This window comes from Symphodus melops (assembly GCF_947650265.1).
Source record: "Symphodus melops genome assembly, chromosome: 16".
NCBI lineage: Eukaryota > Metazoa > Chordata > Actinopteri > Labriformes > Labridae > Symphodus > Symphodus melops.
In genome coordinates, this window is record NC_136706.1 from 23,512,634 (window position 1) to 23,534,470 (window position 21,837).

Consider the following 21,837-nt stretch of genomic DNA (forward strand, 5'->3'; position numbering starts at 1 on the left):
TTCCAGTGAGTGTAACAGACTCAAGTTGTGCAGCCACGTCGCCTGAAGGTATCGGCTATAAATAAAACCAAAGGTCTTCAATCAGGTAATCAGATGTGGGAACAGAGTCAGGGTTGGTCACATCCACTTTTTAAGATGTTGGATGAAATTGTCTTTAAGTCAGAAATAACCGGTTTACGTTGACGTGAAGATTTCTGCTTCATTTCCTCGTCTCGGTTTCAATCAACATTTTTAATCTTCCTCGAGTGACGAGCTGATAAACTCAGCTGAAACTTTCAAACAAAGTTTTTCATCGTCAGGTTTAAAGAAATCAGCAAAACCACATTTCAAAACATCCATCAACTTTTCTTTTATTGTTATTTTCCATATATATATAAAAAAAGAACAAATCCACTATAAAGGTGAAGCAATTTTACAAAAAGAAGAGAACAGGAAGCGACAAAGTTTAACATCATTATCAGAGAACCGACACGTTCGAGTTTGAAAAAAAAAAAAGAAATGGTCACTTTAAAAAGACACCGTTGGTTCTGGTCAGCTCTCCGCTCTCAGTCTGCCGACACGGACGCAGCGTGCAGACACACAGGGGACACGGGGAGAGTCGGTCCATCGTGCACAGAACAGTAACAACTAGCTCCAGCGTGTCTCAGCATGCATGAGCACCAGAGTCCGTCTGCTAACATCAAAACTAGCTCTGACAGATCTACAACCTGCTGCGTCATGGTGGGTTTATTTAGACATGTACACCACTCCGATAAAAACTGTAACACCCTCCACTGAGTGAAGCTGAAGAATACAGTGAATCTGTTCGTTTACATTCATTAAAGCCTCCGCGTGTCGGAGTCATTATTCCTCTCATGAGATTATTTTAAATCCTTTTACCGTCAGTCCTCACAACGGAGAGGTCTGCTTCTCGACGTTTTAATGCCTCGAGTCGATTCTGTGGAAATGTTCACCATGACGTCGTCCTAGCTCAAACGTGTTCACTTCACTTCACAGAGCTGAACCTCCTCTGAGAAGCGGCGGCAGATAGTGTTCGACCTTTTCTTCTTTCTTTTCGCTGTTTCGGGTCTGAAGACGCCCTGCGACGCGTCAGATGTTCTCCCCCCCCCCTCCGCTCGCTCGCTCTCAGACACTCTGACCACGTTCATACTGGCTGACTTGTAAATGCATCCTCCCACTTGTTCAGAATACAAATCAGAACCTCCAGATGTGAAAACCTGCAGAAAGCTAAACGTGGACATGAAACAGGATTCTTTCCTGTGAGGACTGAAGATGCAGCTCGGCCTCAGTCGGTGGTTTCATCACAGATAACGGCGTCTGACTCAGGAGCTCTGCAGCCGCTCGGGATCGTCGTGAGCGTCAGATGGTTTCTGAAGCTTCAGCCATGTAAATGTTTAAGACGCACGAGGTCGACCGTGCAGACAGGACGACGACGTCCGGGGAAAATAATCTAATCATCTTTATGCTTCTCCGCTCTGGTTTGCGAGCTTCAGAGAAGTGAACGACGCTCGGGCGTAAAAGACGTCAGGTGACACACGGGGAGACGCGCCGAGACGCTTCTCCTCGTTTGTTTAGTGTTTAATCACAAACTGTTGTCAATTCAACAAATAAAAACAAGACTTCTGGAGGTAACTGCACACACACACACACACACACACACACACACACACACACACACACACACACACACACACACACACACACACACACACACACACACACACACACACACACACACACACACACACACACACACACACACACACACACACACACACACACACACACACACACACACACCTGTTAGTTCACAGATTTATGATCTGGTCGACAGAGGAGCTGAAGACATGGATACGTGACCTTTGACCTGTCACACTGCGCCGCCTCCTTCCACTGAGTTATTGTCCATGTTGCAGCTGCGGCTGCATTTCGTCCTTCTTTAAAAACCGTTTAGCATGTTGGAGAGATGTGAACCAGATTTATGAGGCAGACTTTCCCTCCAGTGTCCTGACATGATGCATGACGTGTAACAGACAAACTCCCTCCATGAAAACAGCAGCTAACAGGTGTTAGCTCCGTGCTATATGAAGAGGAACATGACGGCCTGTGTGCAGAGGAAAGCCTGGATGTGTGTGTGTGTGTGTGTGTGTGTGTGTGTGTGTGTGTGTGTGTGTGTGTGTGTGTGTGTGTGTGTGTGTTCAGTCATTGATGGCTGAGGACGTTCTTGTTTCCGGGGACGTCCAGACGCTTCAGTCATGATTTCAGGATGACCTGTTTGTGTGTGTGAGTGTTTACTTGATCCTTCGAGAGTAACAGGCGTCTCCAGAGGAAACACGGCGTGACGCGGTGTCTTCTACCAGGAAGGAGCCGTGTTGGCCAGCCGTCGCATACGCCTGAAGAAAAAAACAAAACAAATGTTTACTACACCTTCCTTCGGGCTTTGGGTGAAAATGAGCTAATGTGCTAACTCCAGCATCTTTACATTGCTGCTTTATGCTGACACGTTGATGAAGATGTTTTGTCCGAATTCAAATAAAGAAATGAAATGAAATGAAAATGGCCACCATTCCATGTTATTATAATTCAACATCGTGCTATTCGTTTTGTCTCTTATGTGTGACAACGATCCCAAGCTCAAGAAAAGGGGGGAAAGAATCCACAGCCATGGACGGACCTCCACAGGGTCCGGGTCTGAGGACTAAAGAGGCAGTATGGGATCATCAGGATGGGGATTTAAAGACGACCTTCATCTGAAGCTCAAAGTGCTGAAAGAATTCTGGATGTTAAATATCAGACAGTCGGAGAGTTCAAGATCTACGATGTGCTACGGCCGAGTACTTCACCAGGAGAAACTCTTTTTTTTTTTTTTTTAAAGATTTGTTTTTGGCTTTTATGCCTTTATTATAGAGGGAGGAAGGTGGAGAGTCGGAAATCAGGGAGAGAGAGTGGGGAGAGACATGCGGGAGATGGGCCACAGGCCGGACGCGAACCCGCGCTGCCCGCGCGTGAGGACTGAGCCTCAATACATGGGGTCGCGCGCACTGCCGCTGCGCCACCGGTGACCCCGGGGAGAAACTCTTTTAAAGTCTTTGATTTTGTGGAGATATTTTCTGTTGATTAAAACTTTATAGACGCTCATCCAAACTCTGCGGCGAAGTGAAGTGAAGTGAACTCTACTCGATGAAGACCGAGCCGCCTCTCTCACCTCGTGTTCCTGTCCTGGTCTCTGATCTTTTTCTCCATTTCTGCATCTGTGAGGGTCTCCAGCAGGGGGCACCACTGGTCTGCATCGCCTGTGTTGCGGATGGCTATCTCGACTGTGGGGAGCGGATTCTCACTGCGGGGGGAAAATCACAGACAATCAGCTTTAATGAAGGAAGACGAGGAGGTCAGATCGTGGTCTCTGTGAGTCCTGGAGGGCTGAGCGTCACCTGAAGGCGTACGTCCTCTGGTGCCAGCTCAGTTGACCCCGGATGCTGTAGGCGATGGTGGTGACAAACTCTCCGCCGAGGCCGAGCTCGGAGCAAAGCTTCAGAGCGAACGACTCGGGCGAGTTCTCCCGCTCGGACATGTCCCACTCGAACTGATCCACCAACGAGATGTTCCCCACGTGGATGTTCAGCTGAAGAACACAACAAATCATCATCACAACTTCCTGTCTTTCTTTCCTCTAAGGAGCCGCTTCTCTTTTAGGCTCCGCCCCCCTCACCTTTATGATGACTCTCTGATCCGCCTGCTCCTCCAGGATGCTGTCGGTCGGGTACGACTCAATCTGCTGTCGGATGGCCGAGGCGATGGCGGGGACGAAGGCGAGAGGATTCAGGTCGAGGTCGTCACACAGGATCTCTGCGAACATCTCAGGCGTCATCAGCTTCTCTGAGAGCGGAGAGCGAGAGGTTTGAACGTCAGACGGACGGACGGACGACACTTTGACCTTGAGGATTTAGAGCGTTCACATTTACCGTTCATGTTCCACGTAAACGCGTCTCTCAGTTTCTGTCCGTCTATCTCCATGTCCAGTCGAATGGGAACCAGAGACTCCACCTGCGCCGCGTTCTCGTGGATCACTGCCGGGTCGTGGTCATCAAAACTGAGCGACAAAAAAAAAAAAACAACACAAACTCAAAGCTGTGTTGAACTTAACGGCTCCCGTCAGGTCAACAACCGGCGTCGTATCGGCGCCGCACTAGGCTGCACGGTCGATGTGGGAGTAAGAAGAGGGTCGTTGTTGGCGTCTCAGAAACACCTAAAACATCAACGGTTAGCAGGACGGACTCAGGACTCTGTGAGTGGTTGCCATGGTTACTGCCCCCTGCTGTGAAGTGCACTCGGGTACAGATTGCTTCGTTGCTCTACGTGTTAAATAAAGCGGCCTCCTCACCACAGGGGAAACGTCCTCTTCTTGTCACGTCCCATCCGGTTGCGGTTGATGGTGGTGGAACAAGGCACGGCGTCGAGGTGGTGCGAGCTGTTGGGCAGCGTGGGAACCCACTGACTGCTCCGCTTCGCTTTCTGCTCCCTGAGGTAAGCTGGCGGCTCGGTGCTGATGGACACCGCCTTGTACTTCTCATCGTTGCCCTCGAAGATCTCTTCACATTCAGACGCCTTCAGCAGAGTCACACTGGTGGCTTCAGATGAAAAAGGAGACAGAGACAGGGTCAACTTCTTAACTGTCTTAAACCTGCAATGCATTGTGGGTAGAATCACTGAGCGGTTCTAAACGGAGCAACAAATGATCCCTATTCAAAACATTTAACTTGTGAAAGCCAGGACCATCAAGGTGGCAAGCTTCACTAACTTTAATTAAAGTCGTTTTTGGTCATCTAAAGGAGCAGAGTTACAACTCTGCCCCCTGGTGTTTAAAATGAGTACTGCAGTCTAAACTCTAATCATCACAGAGAGCTGTCTCCCCCCCCTCCTCTCTCACAGGTCACCATGTGGTGGACACTGTAGCTTCAGTGTTTAGCCAGCTCTGCATGTGGTGGACACTGTAGCTTCAGTGTTTAGCCAGCTCTGCATGTGGTGGACACTGTAGCTTCAGTGTTTAGCCAGCTCTGCATGTGGTGGACACTGTAGCTTCAGTGTTTAGCCAGCTCTGCATGTAGAGACACTGTAGCTTCAGTGTTTAGCCAGCTCTGCATGGGTCTGTAAAGCTTTCTGCGTTCTAACCTCTCTCCATGTTTCAAAAGCATCTCCAACATTGATCCTAGTTTGAGCAGCTTCATGTCGAGATAAGTCACTAACGACGTGGATCTGACAGATGAGGAGTCTTCAAACTGAGTTCAGAGAAAAAAAAAAATATGTGAGCTCACCGTGTGATGAAGCTACGATCTTCTTCCTCTCTTCCACCGAGGCTAACCTCCTCCATAAAGACGGATATCTTTTATAGAGAGAGCCTCTGAACATACGCAGGTAGTTTCCAACCTGCAGAGCAGAAAGCAGATGTTTCAGTGACACAAAAACTAAAAATTAAATTCTACCAAGGTTTGCAGGATTTACATTTTCACACTTCACAATTCAACATTTGCAGACAAACGTTTTATTGTTTGTTTGACAGAATGACGTCATCACGAGGGTTTTTTTTATTAGATAATTTATTTTATTCTTCACACAGTGTTAATTACACACACTGCAAAACAATTTCTAGACTCTTCCATCAAACTTTTCACACATCAGAGCACTTTCTTTGCAGACAGGCTCGCAGTGAATTAATTTATTTAACTCTTTCCAAAGATTTTTCCACATTCAAGAAACATAACAATGAAACTAATTACATTTTTCAACAGATCATAATGGTTTTATCGATTCCTCAAACTGGGTTCACTGGGATATGATTTATTTTCCACTTTTGAATCGATTTATCTCGACGAATCTTTACATCCCTTGTAAGGATGATGTAGAAACATCTTAACATCTGGAAACTTTACTCTGTTTTTACTGTTTGATTTTAATCTGGTTTTAAAAAAACTGCGAACCACATGTTCAGCCTTTCTTCATCTGGCTTGATTTTAAAGAGTTACATTAAAGGAGGTAGATTTGGACTCTGCTCTTCCTTCTTTTTCGTTGTTCACGTTTGCCTTTGTTTACGAATCCATCAATGAAGCTAGTTAGCCTGCTAGCATTAACTAGCATCGCCTGAAGCTAACACAAGGAAGCTAAGCTAAGCGTCGTTAGTTCAATCAATGAATGGACAGTCACATACCTCCGAGCCGACCATATAAAAGTCCCCATCTTGTTCCAGCTGAAATTTAACCGGCTTCTGGCCAAATGTTTTACTTAGAGCTAGTTGCATCTTTACGCAGTTGCTAACAGGCTAACTAATTATGAGCGTCCTTTTTCTTCAGATGCGTTCGGGTTCAGGATAAAGCTGGGAAATCGAAGTGTTAACACGTGCGCTTTAAAAAAACGACAAAAGGAGCCGACAGTTTTAAAAGAATAAAAGAGAGAAACCCAATAAAAACAGATGTAAAGACTGCTGATTATTTAAGTATTTTAAATCAACTTTGCCATGGCGTAGCTATTGAATTCCTTGGTAAAGTCTTTCTTTCCGATTGTCAAAAACGCCGCACAGCGGTTTTTCATTGTTCGGGCCAAGCTGGTGGAGGAAATTCAAAGTCCATTATCGCCCCCTTGTGGTCAAATGTGAGACAACGTGCAACTCCTCTTTATAGAGTGCAAACTTGCCGCCAATTTAATAATAATAAAAAAGACTAATCATTGGAGAGATATATAGTGTAGAGAGCGAGTAGGAAGACAGGGAGGCTGTGATTGGCTCATCAGATTGGTACCTCATGGCAGACATTGGTTGAAGTTTTTACAGACTTACAAACTGATACAGATGATGGATTTTCTTTGTTCCTTTTTCAGAGAACCTGAGTTATTCATTTCTGTCAGGACCTAAAGACAATTGTAACCAAACATCTTTAAAAAAAGTGGATCTGGAGGAACATGACTGACCCTGACTTTAAATCATTTAATTAATCATTTGAACTAAAGTATTTAAAAGTAAACATTAACATTTCTAATATTGTGTTATTGTTGAAACCAATAGATTTGACTTTATTGACTCCTTCCTGTTCAGTGCACCCGTCTATGAGCACCGCTAGTCTGGACCCCCCCGTCCCTCCCTCCCTCCCTGCTTGTATGATCCTCGTCTATCCTCAGGTGGGAGTTGGTTATCGTATCATTCTACCTTGTATGACTTTACAAAAAAGTTGAATAGTATGAATAAAAATATTATGTTAGCATACGATGTGTTGTGATTATTCAACCTGCACTTACTCTACGTAAGGGTAGAATAAAACTGCTGTGGTTAAATGAAACAGAATAACACAATCAGCTGTGATAATGATTTCATTACAGTCCAAATCTCATCGCAGCCTGCACAGCAATCTTTAGATTCACAGATGATTAGAAACTCAGGGATGATGTTATCCAGTGTTAGCATGGATTGACAAAAAGCTTCTTAATCCCACGCTGACACTCGTAACTTCAGTTCTTAAAAGAAAACAAACACACACACACGAGCAAAGTGTCCTCCACACATGATGCTGAAAAGGCAACCAGGATCATCAGGTGACACACACGATAAAAAAAGAGCTAAATCTATTCAATGAACAGAAGAGTCGTCTACACGTCGGATTTAAGGCTGTTCGTATCAAGTCGATCAAAGAAAAGGAAGTCAAACTCAATGAACGAAAGAAAACGTTGTTACACTTTGATGCTACGAGACGCATGATCCTGTCTTCTTTTAGAGACGTCTTTGGTTTCAAACGATATTACTCCACTTTAAAAGATGAAACCAAAGCATCTTTAGCCACACACATTTATTTCTTAAAAAAAGGGAGATGAAAAAAGAAAAACGTGTTTGCCATCCGAATGAATTCGTTTGATAATGTTTTACTTCTGTCACTTTTTTATCTCTCTGTTTTTAATGACAGTTTTATCTTTTTTTTTTTTTTCTTTTTTTTTGTCTGAGATGAAGTCAAACATCACCCGAAGCCTGAAGGCTCCCCTCCGTCCGCAGCTCCACCCAAAAGTTCCTCTCAAAAAGTCTTAGAGCGTCGACCTGGCGTAAAGAACAGCTTCTGAGGATGATTTAAGCCCGAATACAAAGACGACAGACGCTTCTCTCCAAACCAGTTCAGGTTGTTTGGCGTTCTTCATCCAGAACTAAACACGTCAAAAACAGAGCGCACGTTTGTCCCCTTCACGTCTCAGAGGGAGTGTCCATGGAAGAGTTCGATGGAGGGGGACGTTTTAACCTCCGAGGCGCTGTCCCTCCCCCCAGGCGAAGCCGCCCGGGCGCTCCTCAGGGAGCGGGTTGTAGTTGGCGTCTTCCTCCGGAGTATCAAACAGCATCTTTCTGCAGAAAAAAAAGTGTTAGAGAAGCAAATCATGCAGGTCGACGACGAGGGACTGATCAGTCTGACTCCTCCTCTTCACTTTTCATTAGCACGTAGCAACGTAGCAGCTGTTAGCTTCTCCTCTGGATGTATTGATGAAAAGTAACCTGAGACTCACATGATCGACGGGGTCTTCAGCCACCTCCCTCCTCCCGGCTGGTTTGGGAAAACGTCCTCCAGGAAGAAGTAGACGTGACCGACTGCGATCCCTAAAGACAGGGCAGACGGGTTTGACTTTCACACATTTACAAGATGACCGAAGCGCCGCGCGATCCAACATCAAAAAGATGCACCGCGTACCTAAAAGATCCACGATGATGGAGTTCCCCAGCAGGAGAGAGAATCCCATCAGCACCCAGGGCAGGAAGGGAGCCTGGAAGTTCAGCAGGCCGAAGAAGTTCATGCGGACGTTGGGGTTCCTGCGACTCCACACGTACACGAGCATGATGGTGAAGGCCTGACCCAGGAACACCAGACTCACGAAAGTGCCAAATATCTTCAACGTGGTCAAGGAGACGAGCTCCACAGATATTTACCACAAACACAGACGGATAGCTGAGAGGACGGAGTCACGCTCCTGCAGCGTTTTCAGAAGCTTCTTACACAAAGGATACGGTCATCAGCAGCCCACCGAAGAGGAACATGAAGACGAAGTCAGCCGTTCGACCCCTGAACGATCCCTCCTCGAGCATCCGACAGTATCTGTACCTGGAAACACAGCGTTAAGGAAAGCTCCACAGACGTTTCATCATCATCACTTCAACACGTCGTTTCAGTGACTGTTTGTCTTTATCAGACAGGAAACCACACGCAGCCGAGGGCAGAGGTCACGAGACGCTGTTCCCCCGAGAAGAGCTTCTTCCATCTAAAACATTTTGAACCACATATCGGAGACATTTCATTATCGTGATATTTCGACTGGACAGAAAGTCGTCTTACTCTCACTGAAAGAGACGCAGACGTCGTCAAACGTCAACACAACACCGTGTTCTAACAGCATGCGAGTGTCGCATGATCGCACGCTCTCTGTCCACACTGCTTCCATTAAACGTTTACCTCTCTGCTCTGTGAATTTCAGTTTCCCCTTGTTAACAGTATAACCTGTGGTGCTTTTATTCTGAAGGTGGAGAAACTGAAGTGTTGAGCTTTTATTTTGAATGTAGACAAATGGAAGTGTTGAGCTTTTATTTTGAAGGTGGACAACCTATAGTGTTGAGCTTTTATCTTGAAGGTGGACAACCTATAGTGTTGAGCTTTTATTTTGAAGGTGGAGAAACTGTAGTGTTGAGCTTTTATTTTGAAGGTGGACAACCTATAGTGCTGCGCTTTTATTTTGAAGGTGGAGAAACTGTAGTGTTGAGCTTTTATTTTGAAGGTAGACCAACAGAAGTATTGAGCTTTTATTCTGAAATTAGATAAACAGAAGTGTTGAGCTTTTATTTCGAAGGTGGACAAACAAAAGTATTGAGCTTTTATTTTGAAGGTAGATAAACAGAAGTGTTGAGCTTTTATTTTGAAGGTGGACAAACTGAAGTGTTAAGCTTTTATTTTGAAGGTGGACAAACTTAAGTGTGAGGCTTTGTATTAACGAGCTCTCACTAAACATCTCGAGGTGTCTCTCAGGTCAAAGGTCAACATTCAACACAGATGTTGATTTTAATAATTGACCTCTGTCTCAGTAAAACACGCCCACTCAGCTGAGTGAGGACAGAGAGCGCCGGTGTAGAGCGCCCTCCTCCTCCGTCCTTCTACGCGAGCGACAGAAAACAGAAACCGAGCCTCACTGAGTCGTGTTAAAGACGATCTGTCAGCACGCTCTGTCCCATGTGAGACAGAAAGAAGTCAAATCTGTCCCCGTGTTCAGTGACGCGAGACGCAGAACTGAGAAGGATACAAAAAAATCATATTGAAGAGGAAGTTGAAGCCAACTGGACCAAAAAACAGGAAGTTGGTTATAAGTCGCCATACCTGCAGAAAGAGAGACGACAAACATTTAAGATGCAGAGCAGCCTCTACCATCAGAGTGTGAATGGATGAGTTAATACTGATGGACTCTGCAGCAGCCTCTACCATCAGAGTGTGAATGGATGAGTTAATACTGATGGACTCTTTACTCTGCAGCAGCCTCTACCATCAGTGTGTGAATGTGAATGAATGGATGAGTTAATACTGATGGACTCTTTACTCTGCAGCAGCCTCTACCATCAGTGTGTGAATGTGAATGAATGGATGAGTTCATACTGGTGGACTCTTTAGACTGCTGCAGCCTCTACCATCAGTGTGTGAATGTGACCTGCGGTGTGAAAGGATTCCTCACCTGGTAATTCCTTAGAATCAAATCTGGATTGAAGTAAAGCTGAAAAGGTGTGATGATCTCGAGTTGCTGAGAGAGAAAACAAAAACAAACGTTAACGTTAAAATGATAAATAAAGATTTTTAAAAGTTCATAAAATAATCGAGCTCTGACAAATAAACAAAAGACACGAGACAGGAGCCTTGAAGGTTTATGATTTCTGTATTTCACTGAAACACAACGAAGAGAGAAATATTCAGAACAGTTCAGTCTGACCGTCGTCATGGAGACAGATCACTTTAACTGAAGTTATTATAAACACAGGAAGCTGCTGTGTTTAATCTACATGTACTGTCACTTTAAGAGGTTTAATCTACATGTACTGTCACTTTAAGAGGTTTAATCTACATGTACTGTCACTTTAAGAGGTTTAATCTACATGCACTGTCACTTTAAGAGGTTTAATCTACATGTACTGTCACTTTAAGAGGTTTAATCTACATGTACTGTCACTTTAAGAGGTTTAATCTACATGTACTGTCACTTTAAGAGGTTTAATCTACATGTACTGTCACTTTAAGAGGTTTTTAAAGACGTACAGTTCATCGACATACATCGATTCAGAGGTGTCGTGTTTCACATCTGTACTCTGAAACATTAATATGTTGAGTGTCAGAAGATTTAGAAACGTGTCCACAGTCTTATTTTGTAAAATAAATCGTATCGTGACTTTAGTGAATCGTTACATCTTCATTCAACATAACTGAGCATCACAGCTGACCCTCCATGCGAGCATCATGATAGAGTTTAAGTAGAGACAGTCTCCTATTTTAGCTCCTTTATAGCCTCCTTTTCATCCTCCAGGTTTCGGACACGTCTCTCAGTCTGTGACAGAAGCTAAAACCATCGAAGCTAGCTGCACAGAACCGACGGGACCTGAAGGCATCACGCTTCGCCCCGAGCTAACACGGCTAACACACATAAACCCATCTCACCACAGCAGCTGTTGTGAGGACACATGCGGTTGTATAAGCCCTGGTAACGATGGGAATTTGTAGATACTCCTGTTGTAGAGTCTGGTAAGCCATTTTGGACCAACTGAAAGCTTCCGGCACTTTCTTGACACGTCATTCCAACCTGGACTGGTGTTGCGTTCATGCACGTCGGACAAACGAAATCCAAGGCTAGTTCAATTACAACTGGGAATTTGCGCTCCAAATTTAAAGAGGACATATTATTAAAAATCCACATGTAGCCTTTAGTATTTTTTTTAATACTTTTATTTGATTAAACTGAGTGTGAAATAAACCCATCCGGTCCTTTGTGTGTGGCCTGCAGAAGTCTTACAATACATAGAAAATAGAATTTGCTCTCATTGTGACGTCACAGTGGGATCCTGGTAAACAAATTAAAAAAAAGAAAAGAAAAACAACCTTCCCCTCCTCCCCACCCATAGACCGATAAAATCTGCCGATAAAATCGCATGCACACGTGAGATAAACCGATGTGAACCTTTACACTTTTCAATCGATTTAGTACGATTTCACGATTAATCTTTACATCCCTATCAATGAACATAGTGTTGTAATAATACAACAATATAAATACAAACAAGAAGATAAAAAAACAAACCATTATTCTTATACTCATGCACAGGAGAGACGTGTGCTGCCTCTCAGTTCAATCATTGAAGGCTGTTTCTCATATCCAGCAGAGGGCGAGCTATTAGTCTGATTGGAGAAAATTCTTTCCACTTGATTTATTGCCTCAGTAAACATTCATGTACAGGTTCACGTTCTCAATCTCTAATTGTGATTCTTCTTCAACCCAGCATGATGGGAATAATTTAGGATGTTATGAAGAGTCAGAGAGAGCAGAAAGAAGGAGTGATCTCTCAACCACGATGACTCTGTGACTTGTACACAAACACTCAACCTGCACGTTACTCTTAAAGGGGAAACCTGACAGAAACAGGCTCAGTGTTTCTTTGTCTGTAAGATCACTGACGGCTACAAAAATAATAATAGTAGAGAATAAGATAAAAGAATCCTTTATTCATCTCACAAACTGAGAAACATGCAGTGTTACAGCAGCAAAGCAGATAGCAGAAGAAAAATCACACAGTGCAAAAAACCTTAAATGGAGCCCTGAGACTCGACAGCTTCATCGAGTTTACAAAATGTGGCTTCAATGTTTCTGTAAACGTGCACCAGGGAGGGTAAACAAACAATAACAGAGTCATAAATGATCTTTCTGACATCCAACAATCTTCCCTGTCATCAGTCTTTATCTCATTAAAGTCAGAGCAGCAGATGTGTGTGTGTGAATCTGCTGCACGCTGCAGGATGTTTGAAATAATTGCATTTTAAAGCCAGCAGTTTATTTTGCAGCGTCATCTGAACAGGGAAGGGTGTGGCTGCACAGATCTCAGAGTCTCACTCTTTGTGCCCTCACTTCAAACTCACAGGAGATTTTACTTTCATCTACCTGTCAGGGTTTTATTTGTATTTTCTGCAGCAGCGCTCAAAGTCTCTGCTCACCCAGACCTCTGTTATTCGTACGGGGGGATGCTGAGTGTGCAAAGCTTTTTGTAAACACGCGAAGGAGAGCAGACCGCCTGCAAGACTGAAGTCAGGGAAGCATGAGTCTAAAACTATATAGCAGCAGCTGCATCAAGCTCACCACAGTTACTGTAGATCCATGAAAACATACTGACTTCCATTCACCTTCAAAATAAACATGTTGACGATGATGCTGAGACAAAGACCACGCCCCTCTTTACAGAGGAGGAAACAGATTAAAACCACACAAATCTATATTTAGGTGTTGAAGGACAAAGCTTCTGGATGGTTTGTGTCTGTGTTTGGTTGATCTTGTTTCTCAGTGGGAGTTAATTTCATCTCTTTTTCCTCATTGTGAGTCTTTTGTTGTCACTTTAAACGTCCAATCAGAGAGCTGCTCTCTTCCTCTGTGATCATGAAGGAAACCTGCTGTGTTGAAGCTTCTCTGACAACAATGCAGCAGCCAGTATGTCCTCCTTCTAACTTTAGATTCTGCTCCTGAATGCTCTGGATCTGATTGGACCAGAGAAGGTAGGCGGGGCTTTGAAAGCCGTTTTGGATGCCCCTGGGTTTGCCAGATATGAGAGCAGTTATCAGGTGAACAGGTGTTGCAGCGATGGAAGCGGGCAGTGGAACTGCTTCAGATAGAAGTGATTGTACCCGAGCTAAAAAGCCTCTGCATGTTTCTAATAAGCTCCAGCAGCAGAAAGCTGCTCAAACTAGGATCAATGTTGGAGATGAAACATGGAGAGAGGTTAGAACGCAGAAAGCTTTACAGACCCATGCAGAGCTGGCTAAACACTGAAGCTACAGTGTCCACCACATGCAGAGCTGGCTAAACACTGAAGCTACAGTGTCCACCACATGCAGAGCTGGCTAAACACTGAAGCTACAGTGTCCACCACATGCAGAGCTGGCTAAACACTGAAGCTACACAGTCCACCACATGCAGAGCTGGCTAAACACTGAAGCTACACTGTCCACCACATGCAGAGCTGGCTAAACACTGAAGCTACAGTGTCCACCACATGCAGAGCTGGCTAAACACTGAAGCTACAGTGTCCACCACATGCAGAGCTGACTAAACACTGAAGCTACAGTGTCCACCACATGCAGAGCTGGCTAAACACTGAAGCTACAGTGTGTGAGCATCCACTCTCGAGAGGAGGGGGCGGAGCCAGCTCTCTGTGATAGCAGCTCAGGCTCAAAACCAACTTTATAATCACGTTTGTTTGTAATATGATGAAGTTCCCGTCTCGGCTCCAGCTGCTGCAAGATCGAAAATAATACGATGCTCAAAATATTAAACAGAACTCTGAAGTCAGTCATGTGCATGCTGGATGAAGCAAGACGAGTCACTCCTTAAAGATGTTGAGATCTTTCCTCTGCACTGAGTTGAGTAACTGATTAATAAACCACACTGTGAAACATCCCGCCCACAATCTCTTCAGTTCTCAAACCCCGGAGGAACCACAGAGAAGAAAGTGTGAGTTGTGTTTTCAAGGACATCGTAAAGTCTTGAGAGAACATGTGAGCATGTGTGTGTGTGTGTGTGTGTGTGTGTGTGTGTTCTGTGAAAACCAAGAAGTGCAAACTGTCGTCTCCCTGAACAGACGGACCATTGACAGAAACAGGAATGTGATTTCTGGAGAGTCACTCCTCCCCTGGCTTTCTTCGCTCTGAGCACCTCTCAGAGGAGAAAGCTGCCACAGTGGCTGAAGTGACCATGAGTATTATCTAGAAGAAGTCACCTGAGGGATGAAGGTGGACGCTGTTTCAGACGTGTCCTCAACCTCGAAGGAATAAATATCTCAATCTGTTTCATAAAAGTCTGGTAAATCTATCAAATATTTATGAAACGGTTAAAGTCAGTATTTCCAACATGGCGGCTGCAGTCGTTCAGCTTCAAAGTGGCTCTTCAGTAACCAATGTGTCCGTGTCCATATTCTATACAGTCTGTGTTACAATATGATCAATCTGTCTCCAAGAGTTGGCTTCTTTCATGCCGAACTTGAGGCTATAAAACGGCAGTTCAACACAGACAGTTGCGTCACCTGTTGGTTCCTGAAGCGCCGTTTTGACGCCCAGGGATGGCGGTCTTAGCCTTCACGTATCTAAATGGACGGTTTATAATAGAAACATTAAAGACAGGGTTAGTCATTTCCTCCAGGTCCATTTTTTAAGAGTTAGATTGAAATTGTCTTCAGGTCCCGACAGAAATTAATAACTCATGTTCTCTGAAAAGACAAAGAAAATCAGTAATCTGTAGCAGTTTTGAGCCTGTAAAAACCTCGACCAATGGCTGCCCTCGGCTCCATTTAATGAACCAATCACAATCCTCCCTGTCTCCCTGCTCGTTCTGTGCACACACAAAACATGAGCTGAGCTCAGATTCTGGACCATCTAGCAAATGATAGTTTGGAAAGAACCAACTCTGCCTTTAAAGTACCTGACATCCAAAAACATTTCAATTCTAAACACTCACCTTCTGCAAAAACGTTTTATTTTTATATTTCATCAGAAGGAGAATATTTTCTTGCTATAGGGGAAGGTTTGTTTTTGGATTTGGTGAAATGTTGTTGTTGTCTTCTGGACTAACAAAGAGTTCACAGGAAGGTGAATTTTTAGATGATTAAACTCTTAAGAAGACAGTCTTGTGATTTCATTGATTCTTCTTCTCTGGAAGTTATAAGACTTTATTTTGAAGGCAGTAATGGGCGTGTGTATGTAAAGCTGTTTCCTGTCTGACTTGACGCCTCTCTCTCTCTCTCTCTCTCTGTGACACAACAGTGTGTGTGTTTGTGTGTGTGTATATATATATATGTGTGTGTGTGTGTGTTCAGGGTGTCGCAGTTTGGTTGAGAACAGTCTCGCACTTCATCCCGAGCAGCGCAGAGAGAAGGAAGTGCAGCCATGGCGCAGGGGCTCAAAGAGAGGTTTGAAAAGTTCCTGCATGAGAAAAATGTCATGACAGATGTTCTGGCGAAGATCGAGGCGAAAACCGGAGTGAGCAGGACGTACATCGCTCTGGGTGAGTGTGATGAAGATGATGAAGATGAAGAGCAGACCGAGCAGCGTGGCTCTGAGTCATCACAGATAGACTTCATCCTGTTCACCTTTCTCCTTTATTGCAACAGTATTATTGTACTTTCCTCATGTGTTGTGTGTGTGTGTGTGTGTGTGTGTGTGTGTTGCAGCTGTGGTCGGGGTGATCGCCGTGTATTTGGTGATCGGTTACGGAGCCTCCCTGCTGTGTAACCTCATCGGCTTCCTTTATCCTGCCTACATATCGTAAGTGCTTCATTATAGAGCAGCTCAGTGCGCAAGGAGGGGCCAGACACACACACACACACACACACACACACACACACACACACAGTGCTTTGGTAGACAAAAAGCTCAGTAATCAGTAATAAAAATAAAAATAATTAAAGGATACAATACGTAATTTTTTTTGCACTAAAATATCTAAATCAATTGTCGAAACCTGTTTTATTGATTACTTATATTTCTAACAGTTATCAGAGTTGTAACAGGAGGGCGCCAAACTGACGTGTCATGTTTATCGTTGCCGTGGAAACTCAGGATGTTATGTCAAAGGCCGCTTCATAAGGAAGTGTGAGCTGCTGATTGTGCTGCTGTGATAAAAAACCGTCATGACGCTCGCTCGTCTGTGAACAGAGACCCTTCCTCAGGTCGGTCTCACCCGGTCGTCATGACTACGGTCAACTCACAGTTTGTTTTATCAGGTTTGCAGAGAGAATCACTCCCATGATTCCCCCACCGGTGCCTGTGTCGTTTTTTTGTTATTGTTTTGATTGAAAAGCCCCCTGGTGGTGAAATGTACGTACTGTGCCTTTAAAGTCATTTTCTCCAGATTCACTTTTTAAGGTTTTGGTTGACGTTGTCTTTAGGTCCTGAGGGTTAGGCTCCGCATTGGAAAGCAGCGTACGCCTCTTCTGCACCGTTCTTTATGCGTTACTTCTGGCCTCCTGAGACCCCGCCCCTCCTTAGACCACGACCCCTGCTGTTTAAAACTTTCTACAAATGTTCAGGCGTGCATGAGTGCAAACAGAGACGTGTTTCTGTCCTAACACCGACCCTCGTCACTGAAATCTACGGACTTTCCCTTCTGGCCATCTCATGATCCCGATAAAGTAATTTTTGAAAAACCAAGTTTTTGTGGTTTCCTTTTTTTTCCATGACGTGGACTGACTGCTGCACACAGACTCAGGCCCAAAGTGGATCTCTGTTCTCCTCGGGGACGCCTCTTTCAGAGGACGCTCAGGGTTACGTTCAGCTCCTCAGACGTTCACGCCTCTTTTCCAGAGTGGAGCCGATCAAGAGAGCGTTTGATATGTTAGGACGAGGTTGTAAACGGATCATTCGCTCCGGACTTTAAACCATAACAAGAAGGCTGTCTGTCGTCTTCACGATGTAACAGTCAGTTTAATCGTGTTTTAACCACATCCTGTTGCTTCCTCTCTGATGATGACGACACGATGGGAACTTTCAACATTTCTTAACGTCTCTCTTTTACCTGAAATATTTGTAACCAAATCAGTAATAATGAAGAAACAGCAGTCAGTGGACTTCTCTTTGTATCTGATCAGCTGATAACTGAAGTCCAGTCTTTAACTCTTTATGTCTGCGTGACTGATGACATGATGACCTGTGACCATCATCACACAGGCAAGACAACCATCAAATCTGAATCCTGTTGGTGCTGATCGCTGTCGTTCTTATGAAACACGCTGTGATGTAATCCTTCAGATTAAAATCACATGATTGTTCCTACATTAAGACAAGCCTGGACAGAGAGCGCCGAGCAGGTTCAGGCTGCTCGGCGCTCCGACGCTTTAATGACGTGACAGTGGAGAGGCTGCACACAACACAACACAACACAACAGGCAGCTGATGGAGGAAAGAATCAAAGGAGAGCTCCGTTCTTTCCTGAACACGTCTGAAATGGAAACATGTTGAAACTGTCTGAGGAGATTCAGACGTTTGGCCTGCAGAAATACGGGATGCAAATTCATGCAAACGAGTGCGTCTGTGAGTGCAGGTCGAGGAGGAGCTGAACAGTCTCCCTCTGTGCTGTCGACGTGGACACAGAGTCCCTGGACCCGGTTTAGTGTAAGAACAGAATCCACTACAGAACGGCTCAGCATGTCCAACATGGTGGCTGCTGCCGCTGAGCCTCCGGCGCCCCCTGCAGGGACAGACGGGTGACGTCAGGCTTCAAGCGTGAATATTTACAGACAATGGTGTGAGAGCAAACTGCTGAATATTTCACGCTGACTTCTCTCACGTCAGCCTCGTCGAAACTCTTCAGCATGAAGTGAAGTTGATGTTTGAGCGCAGGAGGAAAAATTCAGGAAAATGAAGCGTTTGACAGCGAGCGACGTGACGGGTGGAGATATGATGTTTAAACACTTTGATCTTTCTTTGCCAGTTGTCGTCCAGTTACATGTTGCACATTTGTGACACATTTCTCAGGAGGACGTCAGACTCTTCCTACGACAGTTTGACCATAAAGAAGCGAAGGATTTGGGGGCGGGGCTTCCTTTGATTGACAAGTTAAATTGTGACTTTAGGACAGTCGTCGTTGTCTTCAAAGGTGCAAAACTGAAGGCTACTTCCTGTATGCACACAATCTGCTGGAACAGCTTTCTAAGTAATCTAATAATCAGATCTGATAAGAGATTGGTGAAGGACTGCGTCACCGTGGAAACACGCTGTGAAACATGTCCATGGAACTCTATGAAAGAACCCTGACGGAGCTGTGAGGACACCAGAGGTTTTCTCCTCTTATCTTTGTGGTGTCATCACTTTCATGTGAGGACATTCAAAGAAACTGAACCGAGGGAAGACTTTTAGTTTGAAAGCCTTGAAAGGTCAATGATGAAATCAGACACGATACTTCAAATTATATTTTTTTTTACAAGATTTTGAGCTCGGCTGCATCATCAGAGAGATCTCTGAGAAACGTTTTAGTTTTGGTGGTTGGTTTTAGTCGATTATTCTTTGTATTTAAAGTTGTTGTTTTTGTATTCTTTATGTCTCTTGAGTCTCAAACCAAAGTCACAAAATAAAAACTGGGGCCGGACTGATATAAGAAAACATATCACAAGTTAAAATAGGTGAAAAATCCTGAACTAGATGGAAACGCTGGTCGTGTGCTGAGATGCTTCTTCAAACAGAGAGAGTGGCAGAGCAGGAAGAAAGGCAACTCTAATGTGAGTAGTTCTGTGGTTAAAACGCTGCCATGAGATGCTTCCTGTTTGTCACTTCCCCACCACAAACCCTCCCCCAACAACAGCTTTCTACACGACGACATACAACGACTTCCTCCGTCTGTAAAGCTCGTGTGAGTCGAGTGCATTCAGCAGGTTCAGTCCAGCTTCGACGTGTCCTTTAAGTTAACGGTGATAAACATAAACACAGAGTGATAAACATGGTGAAACATGTCGGTGACCTGTGAGCGTCCAGGTGGTTCCAGCTCGCAGGCAGAAAATCTGGTTTGAACTGCTCGGTGTGATGTGTGCAGAGGAAGGTGTGGTTATTTGAATTAATAGAGCACACACACACAGCAGGTCACTGTGTGTGTGTGTGTGTGTGTGTGTGTGTGTGTGTGTGTGTGTGTGTGTGTGTGTGTGTGTGTGTGTGTGTGCAGGCTTTGAACCAGCGTGCAGCTGCTGATTTATGTATCCGGCATGTCAATAAAGTCGGTTTATTGTTCATTTGTATAAAAACAGAAGGACATTTCTGCTCGGCTGCTTGAGGGACTTTATCATGTAGACAGAAAAAACTGCAGTTCCTCCAGTGTCCACTAGAGTCAGTCTCCATAGAGCTCTATGTTAAAATGTCCAACTTTACAACTGCAGTTCCTCCAGTGTCCACTAGAGTCTGTCTCCTGCAGTGAGTCAGTCTCCATAGAGCTCTATGTTAAAATGTCCAACTTTACAGCTGCAGTTCCTCCAGTGTCCACTAGAGTCTGTCTCCTGCAGGGAGTCAGTCTCCATAGAGCTCTATGTTAAAATGTCCAACTTTACAGCTGCAGTTCCTCCAGTGTCCACTAGAGTCTGTCTCCTGCAGTGAGTCAGTCTCCATAGAGCTCTATGTTAAAATGTCCAACTTTACAGCTGCAGTTCCTCCAGTGTCCACTAGATTCTGTCTCCTGCAGTGAGTCAGTCTCCATAGAGCTCTATGTTAAAATGTCCAACTTTACAGCTGCAGTTCCTCCAGTGTCCACTAGAGTCTGTCTCCTGCAGGGAGTCAGTCTCCATAGAGCTCTATGTTAAAATGTCCAACTTTACAGCTGCAGTTCCTCCAGTGTCCACTAGAGTCTGTCTCCTGCAGGGAGTCAGTCTCCATAGAGCTCTATGTTACATTTATTACGACGAGGACTGTAAATGATCATTATTGCATGACGCAGCAGGATCTGCGGTTTGACACAGTCAGACGACGACGCGTCATGATTGGATGACTCATCACACATGGTTCATCATGATGTGATGAGTCATCGTCACACATCTGATCCTGATGATCTCACAAGTGAAGCTGTTGTTTTTTTATTCGTCTTGCAGTGAAATCCACTCGCTAAGCTGCTAAACATGCTAAACATGCTAATGCTAACAGTTGTGCTAACAGTAGGCTTGAGTTCTCAGGTGTTTGGTTGCTATACTGTTAGCATGCTTGTGTTCAAACATTGTCAGTAAAGACACACACACACACACACACACACACACACACACACACACACACACACACTGAAGGTGTGGACGGTGTCATGTTCCTGTGTGTGCCGTCTCTTTAATAATACATGTAGACTTTAAAGGGGGGGGGGCAGCTTTGTGCAGGGTGGGTCGGCCTGGCAGTCTAACAGCCCACATACCTGTTTGACAACAGACCGAGAGAGACGTAAACACGGGAGAATGTGCAGCTGTTATGAAACGCACAGTGTTAGCATGTCAGCGTGTTAGCATGTATGCTACAGACAGTCAAGAGGTCAATTGACTCTTTTTGGGGTTTTATAAATACTGACACACTGGAAGAGTAACACACCTAACCCTACCCTATTAGTTTCAGACCCCCCCCCCCCCCCGGTTCAGACTGGTCCCAGTTGTTCATGAGTTCAAAGATATCAGATTGAATCAAATCTTTAAAACTGGTTTCTCAAAACAAAACAAAAAGATGAGCAGATGTGACGAGTGAGGAAGTTTATTGTCTTCACATGACAAGATACTACGGTGACCCTTAATATGAATCTCTCTCCCTCTCCCTCTCCCCCCCCCCCCCCCCCCTGCAGGATTAAGGCGATTGAAAGCTCGACCAAAGACGACGACACGAAGTGGCTCACGTACTGGGTGGTGTACGGACTCTTCAGCGTGGCCGAGTTCTTCGCTGACATCTTCCTCTCCTGGTTTCCCTTCTACTATATTGGAAAGGTAAACTGTGTGTGTGTGTGTGTGTGTGTGTGTGTGTGTGTGTGTGTGTGTGTGTATGTGAGTCAGTGTGTCAGCACAAGCCTAACCTGTGATCCCTCCCTCAGTGTGTGTGTGTGTGTGTGTGTGTG

The 21,837-nt window shown here is 44.7% G+C and overlaps 3 protein-coding genes and 1 long non-coding RNA gene across 4 annotated transcripts in view; 1 reads left to right on the forward strand and 3 right to left on the reverse strand.

Moving 5' to 3' along the window:
• Positions 1 to 334: 334 nt before the first annotated feature.
• LOC306837200 (SWI/SNF-related matrix-associated actin-dependent regulator of chromatin subfamily B member 1-like) lies at positions 335 to 6,620 on the reverse strand. The gene is made up of 8 exons (XM_079364767.1): positions 6,203 to 6,620; positions 5,313 to 5,424; positions 4,382 to 4,628; positions 3,963 to 4,090; positions 3,710 to 3,876; positions 3,432 to 3,622; positions 3,206 to 3,337; positions 335 to 2,393 (listed from the first exon to the last, which is right to left on the reverse strand). The coding sequence occupies exons 1-8, from the start codon at positions 6,290 to 6,292 to the stop codon at positions 2,354 to 2,356; spliced, it is 1,107 nt and encodes a 368-aa protein (XP_079220893.1). The 5' UTR covers positions 6,293 to 6,620; the 3' UTR covers positions 335 to 2,353.
• Positions 6,621 to 7,940: 1,320 nt separating this feature from the next.
• Positions 7,941 to 11,884, reverse strand: derl2 (derlin 2). Its single transcript, XM_079364773.1, has 7 exons — positions 11,694 to 11,884; positions 10,723 to 10,788; positions 10,300 to 10,373; positions 9,020 to 9,113; positions 8,706 to 8,901; positions 8,524 to 8,614; positions 7,941 to 8,365 (listed from the first exon to the last, which is right to left on the reverse strand). The coding sequence occupies exons 1-7, from the start codon at positions 11,784 to 11,786 to the stop codon at positions 8,260 to 8,262; spliced, it is 720 nt and encodes a 239-aa protein (XP_079220899.1). The 5' UTR covers positions 11,787 to 11,884; the 3' UTR covers positions 7,941 to 8,259.
• LOC306837209 lies at positions 9,526 to 10,290 on the reverse strand. The gene is made up of 2 exons (XR_013780890.1): positions 10,174 to 10,290; positions 9,526 to 10,102 (listed from the first exon to the last, which is right to left on the reverse strand). It is a non-coding gene; the product is annotated as an uncharacterized lncRNA (long non-coding RNA).
• A 4,187-nt stretch (positions 11,885 to 16,071) lies between the features above and the next one.
• Positions 16,072 to 21,837, forward strand: part of LOC306836630 (receptor expression-enhancing protein 5-like) — a gene marked incomplete at its 3' end in the record, with an annotated part of 6,075 nt that continues 309 nt past the window's right edge. Inside the window, exons 1-3 of the mRNA XM_079363806.1 lie at positions 16,072 to 16,290; positions 16,457 to 16,550; positions 21,571 to 21,814. Coding sequence (XP_079219932.1) covers positions 16,173 to 16,290; positions 16,457 to 16,550; positions 21,571 to 21,814 — 456 coding nt within the window. The 5' untranslated portion in view covers positions 16,072 to 16,172. The remainder of the gene's footprint in view (positions 16,291 to 16,456; positions 16,551 to 21,570; positions 21,815 to 21,837) is intronic.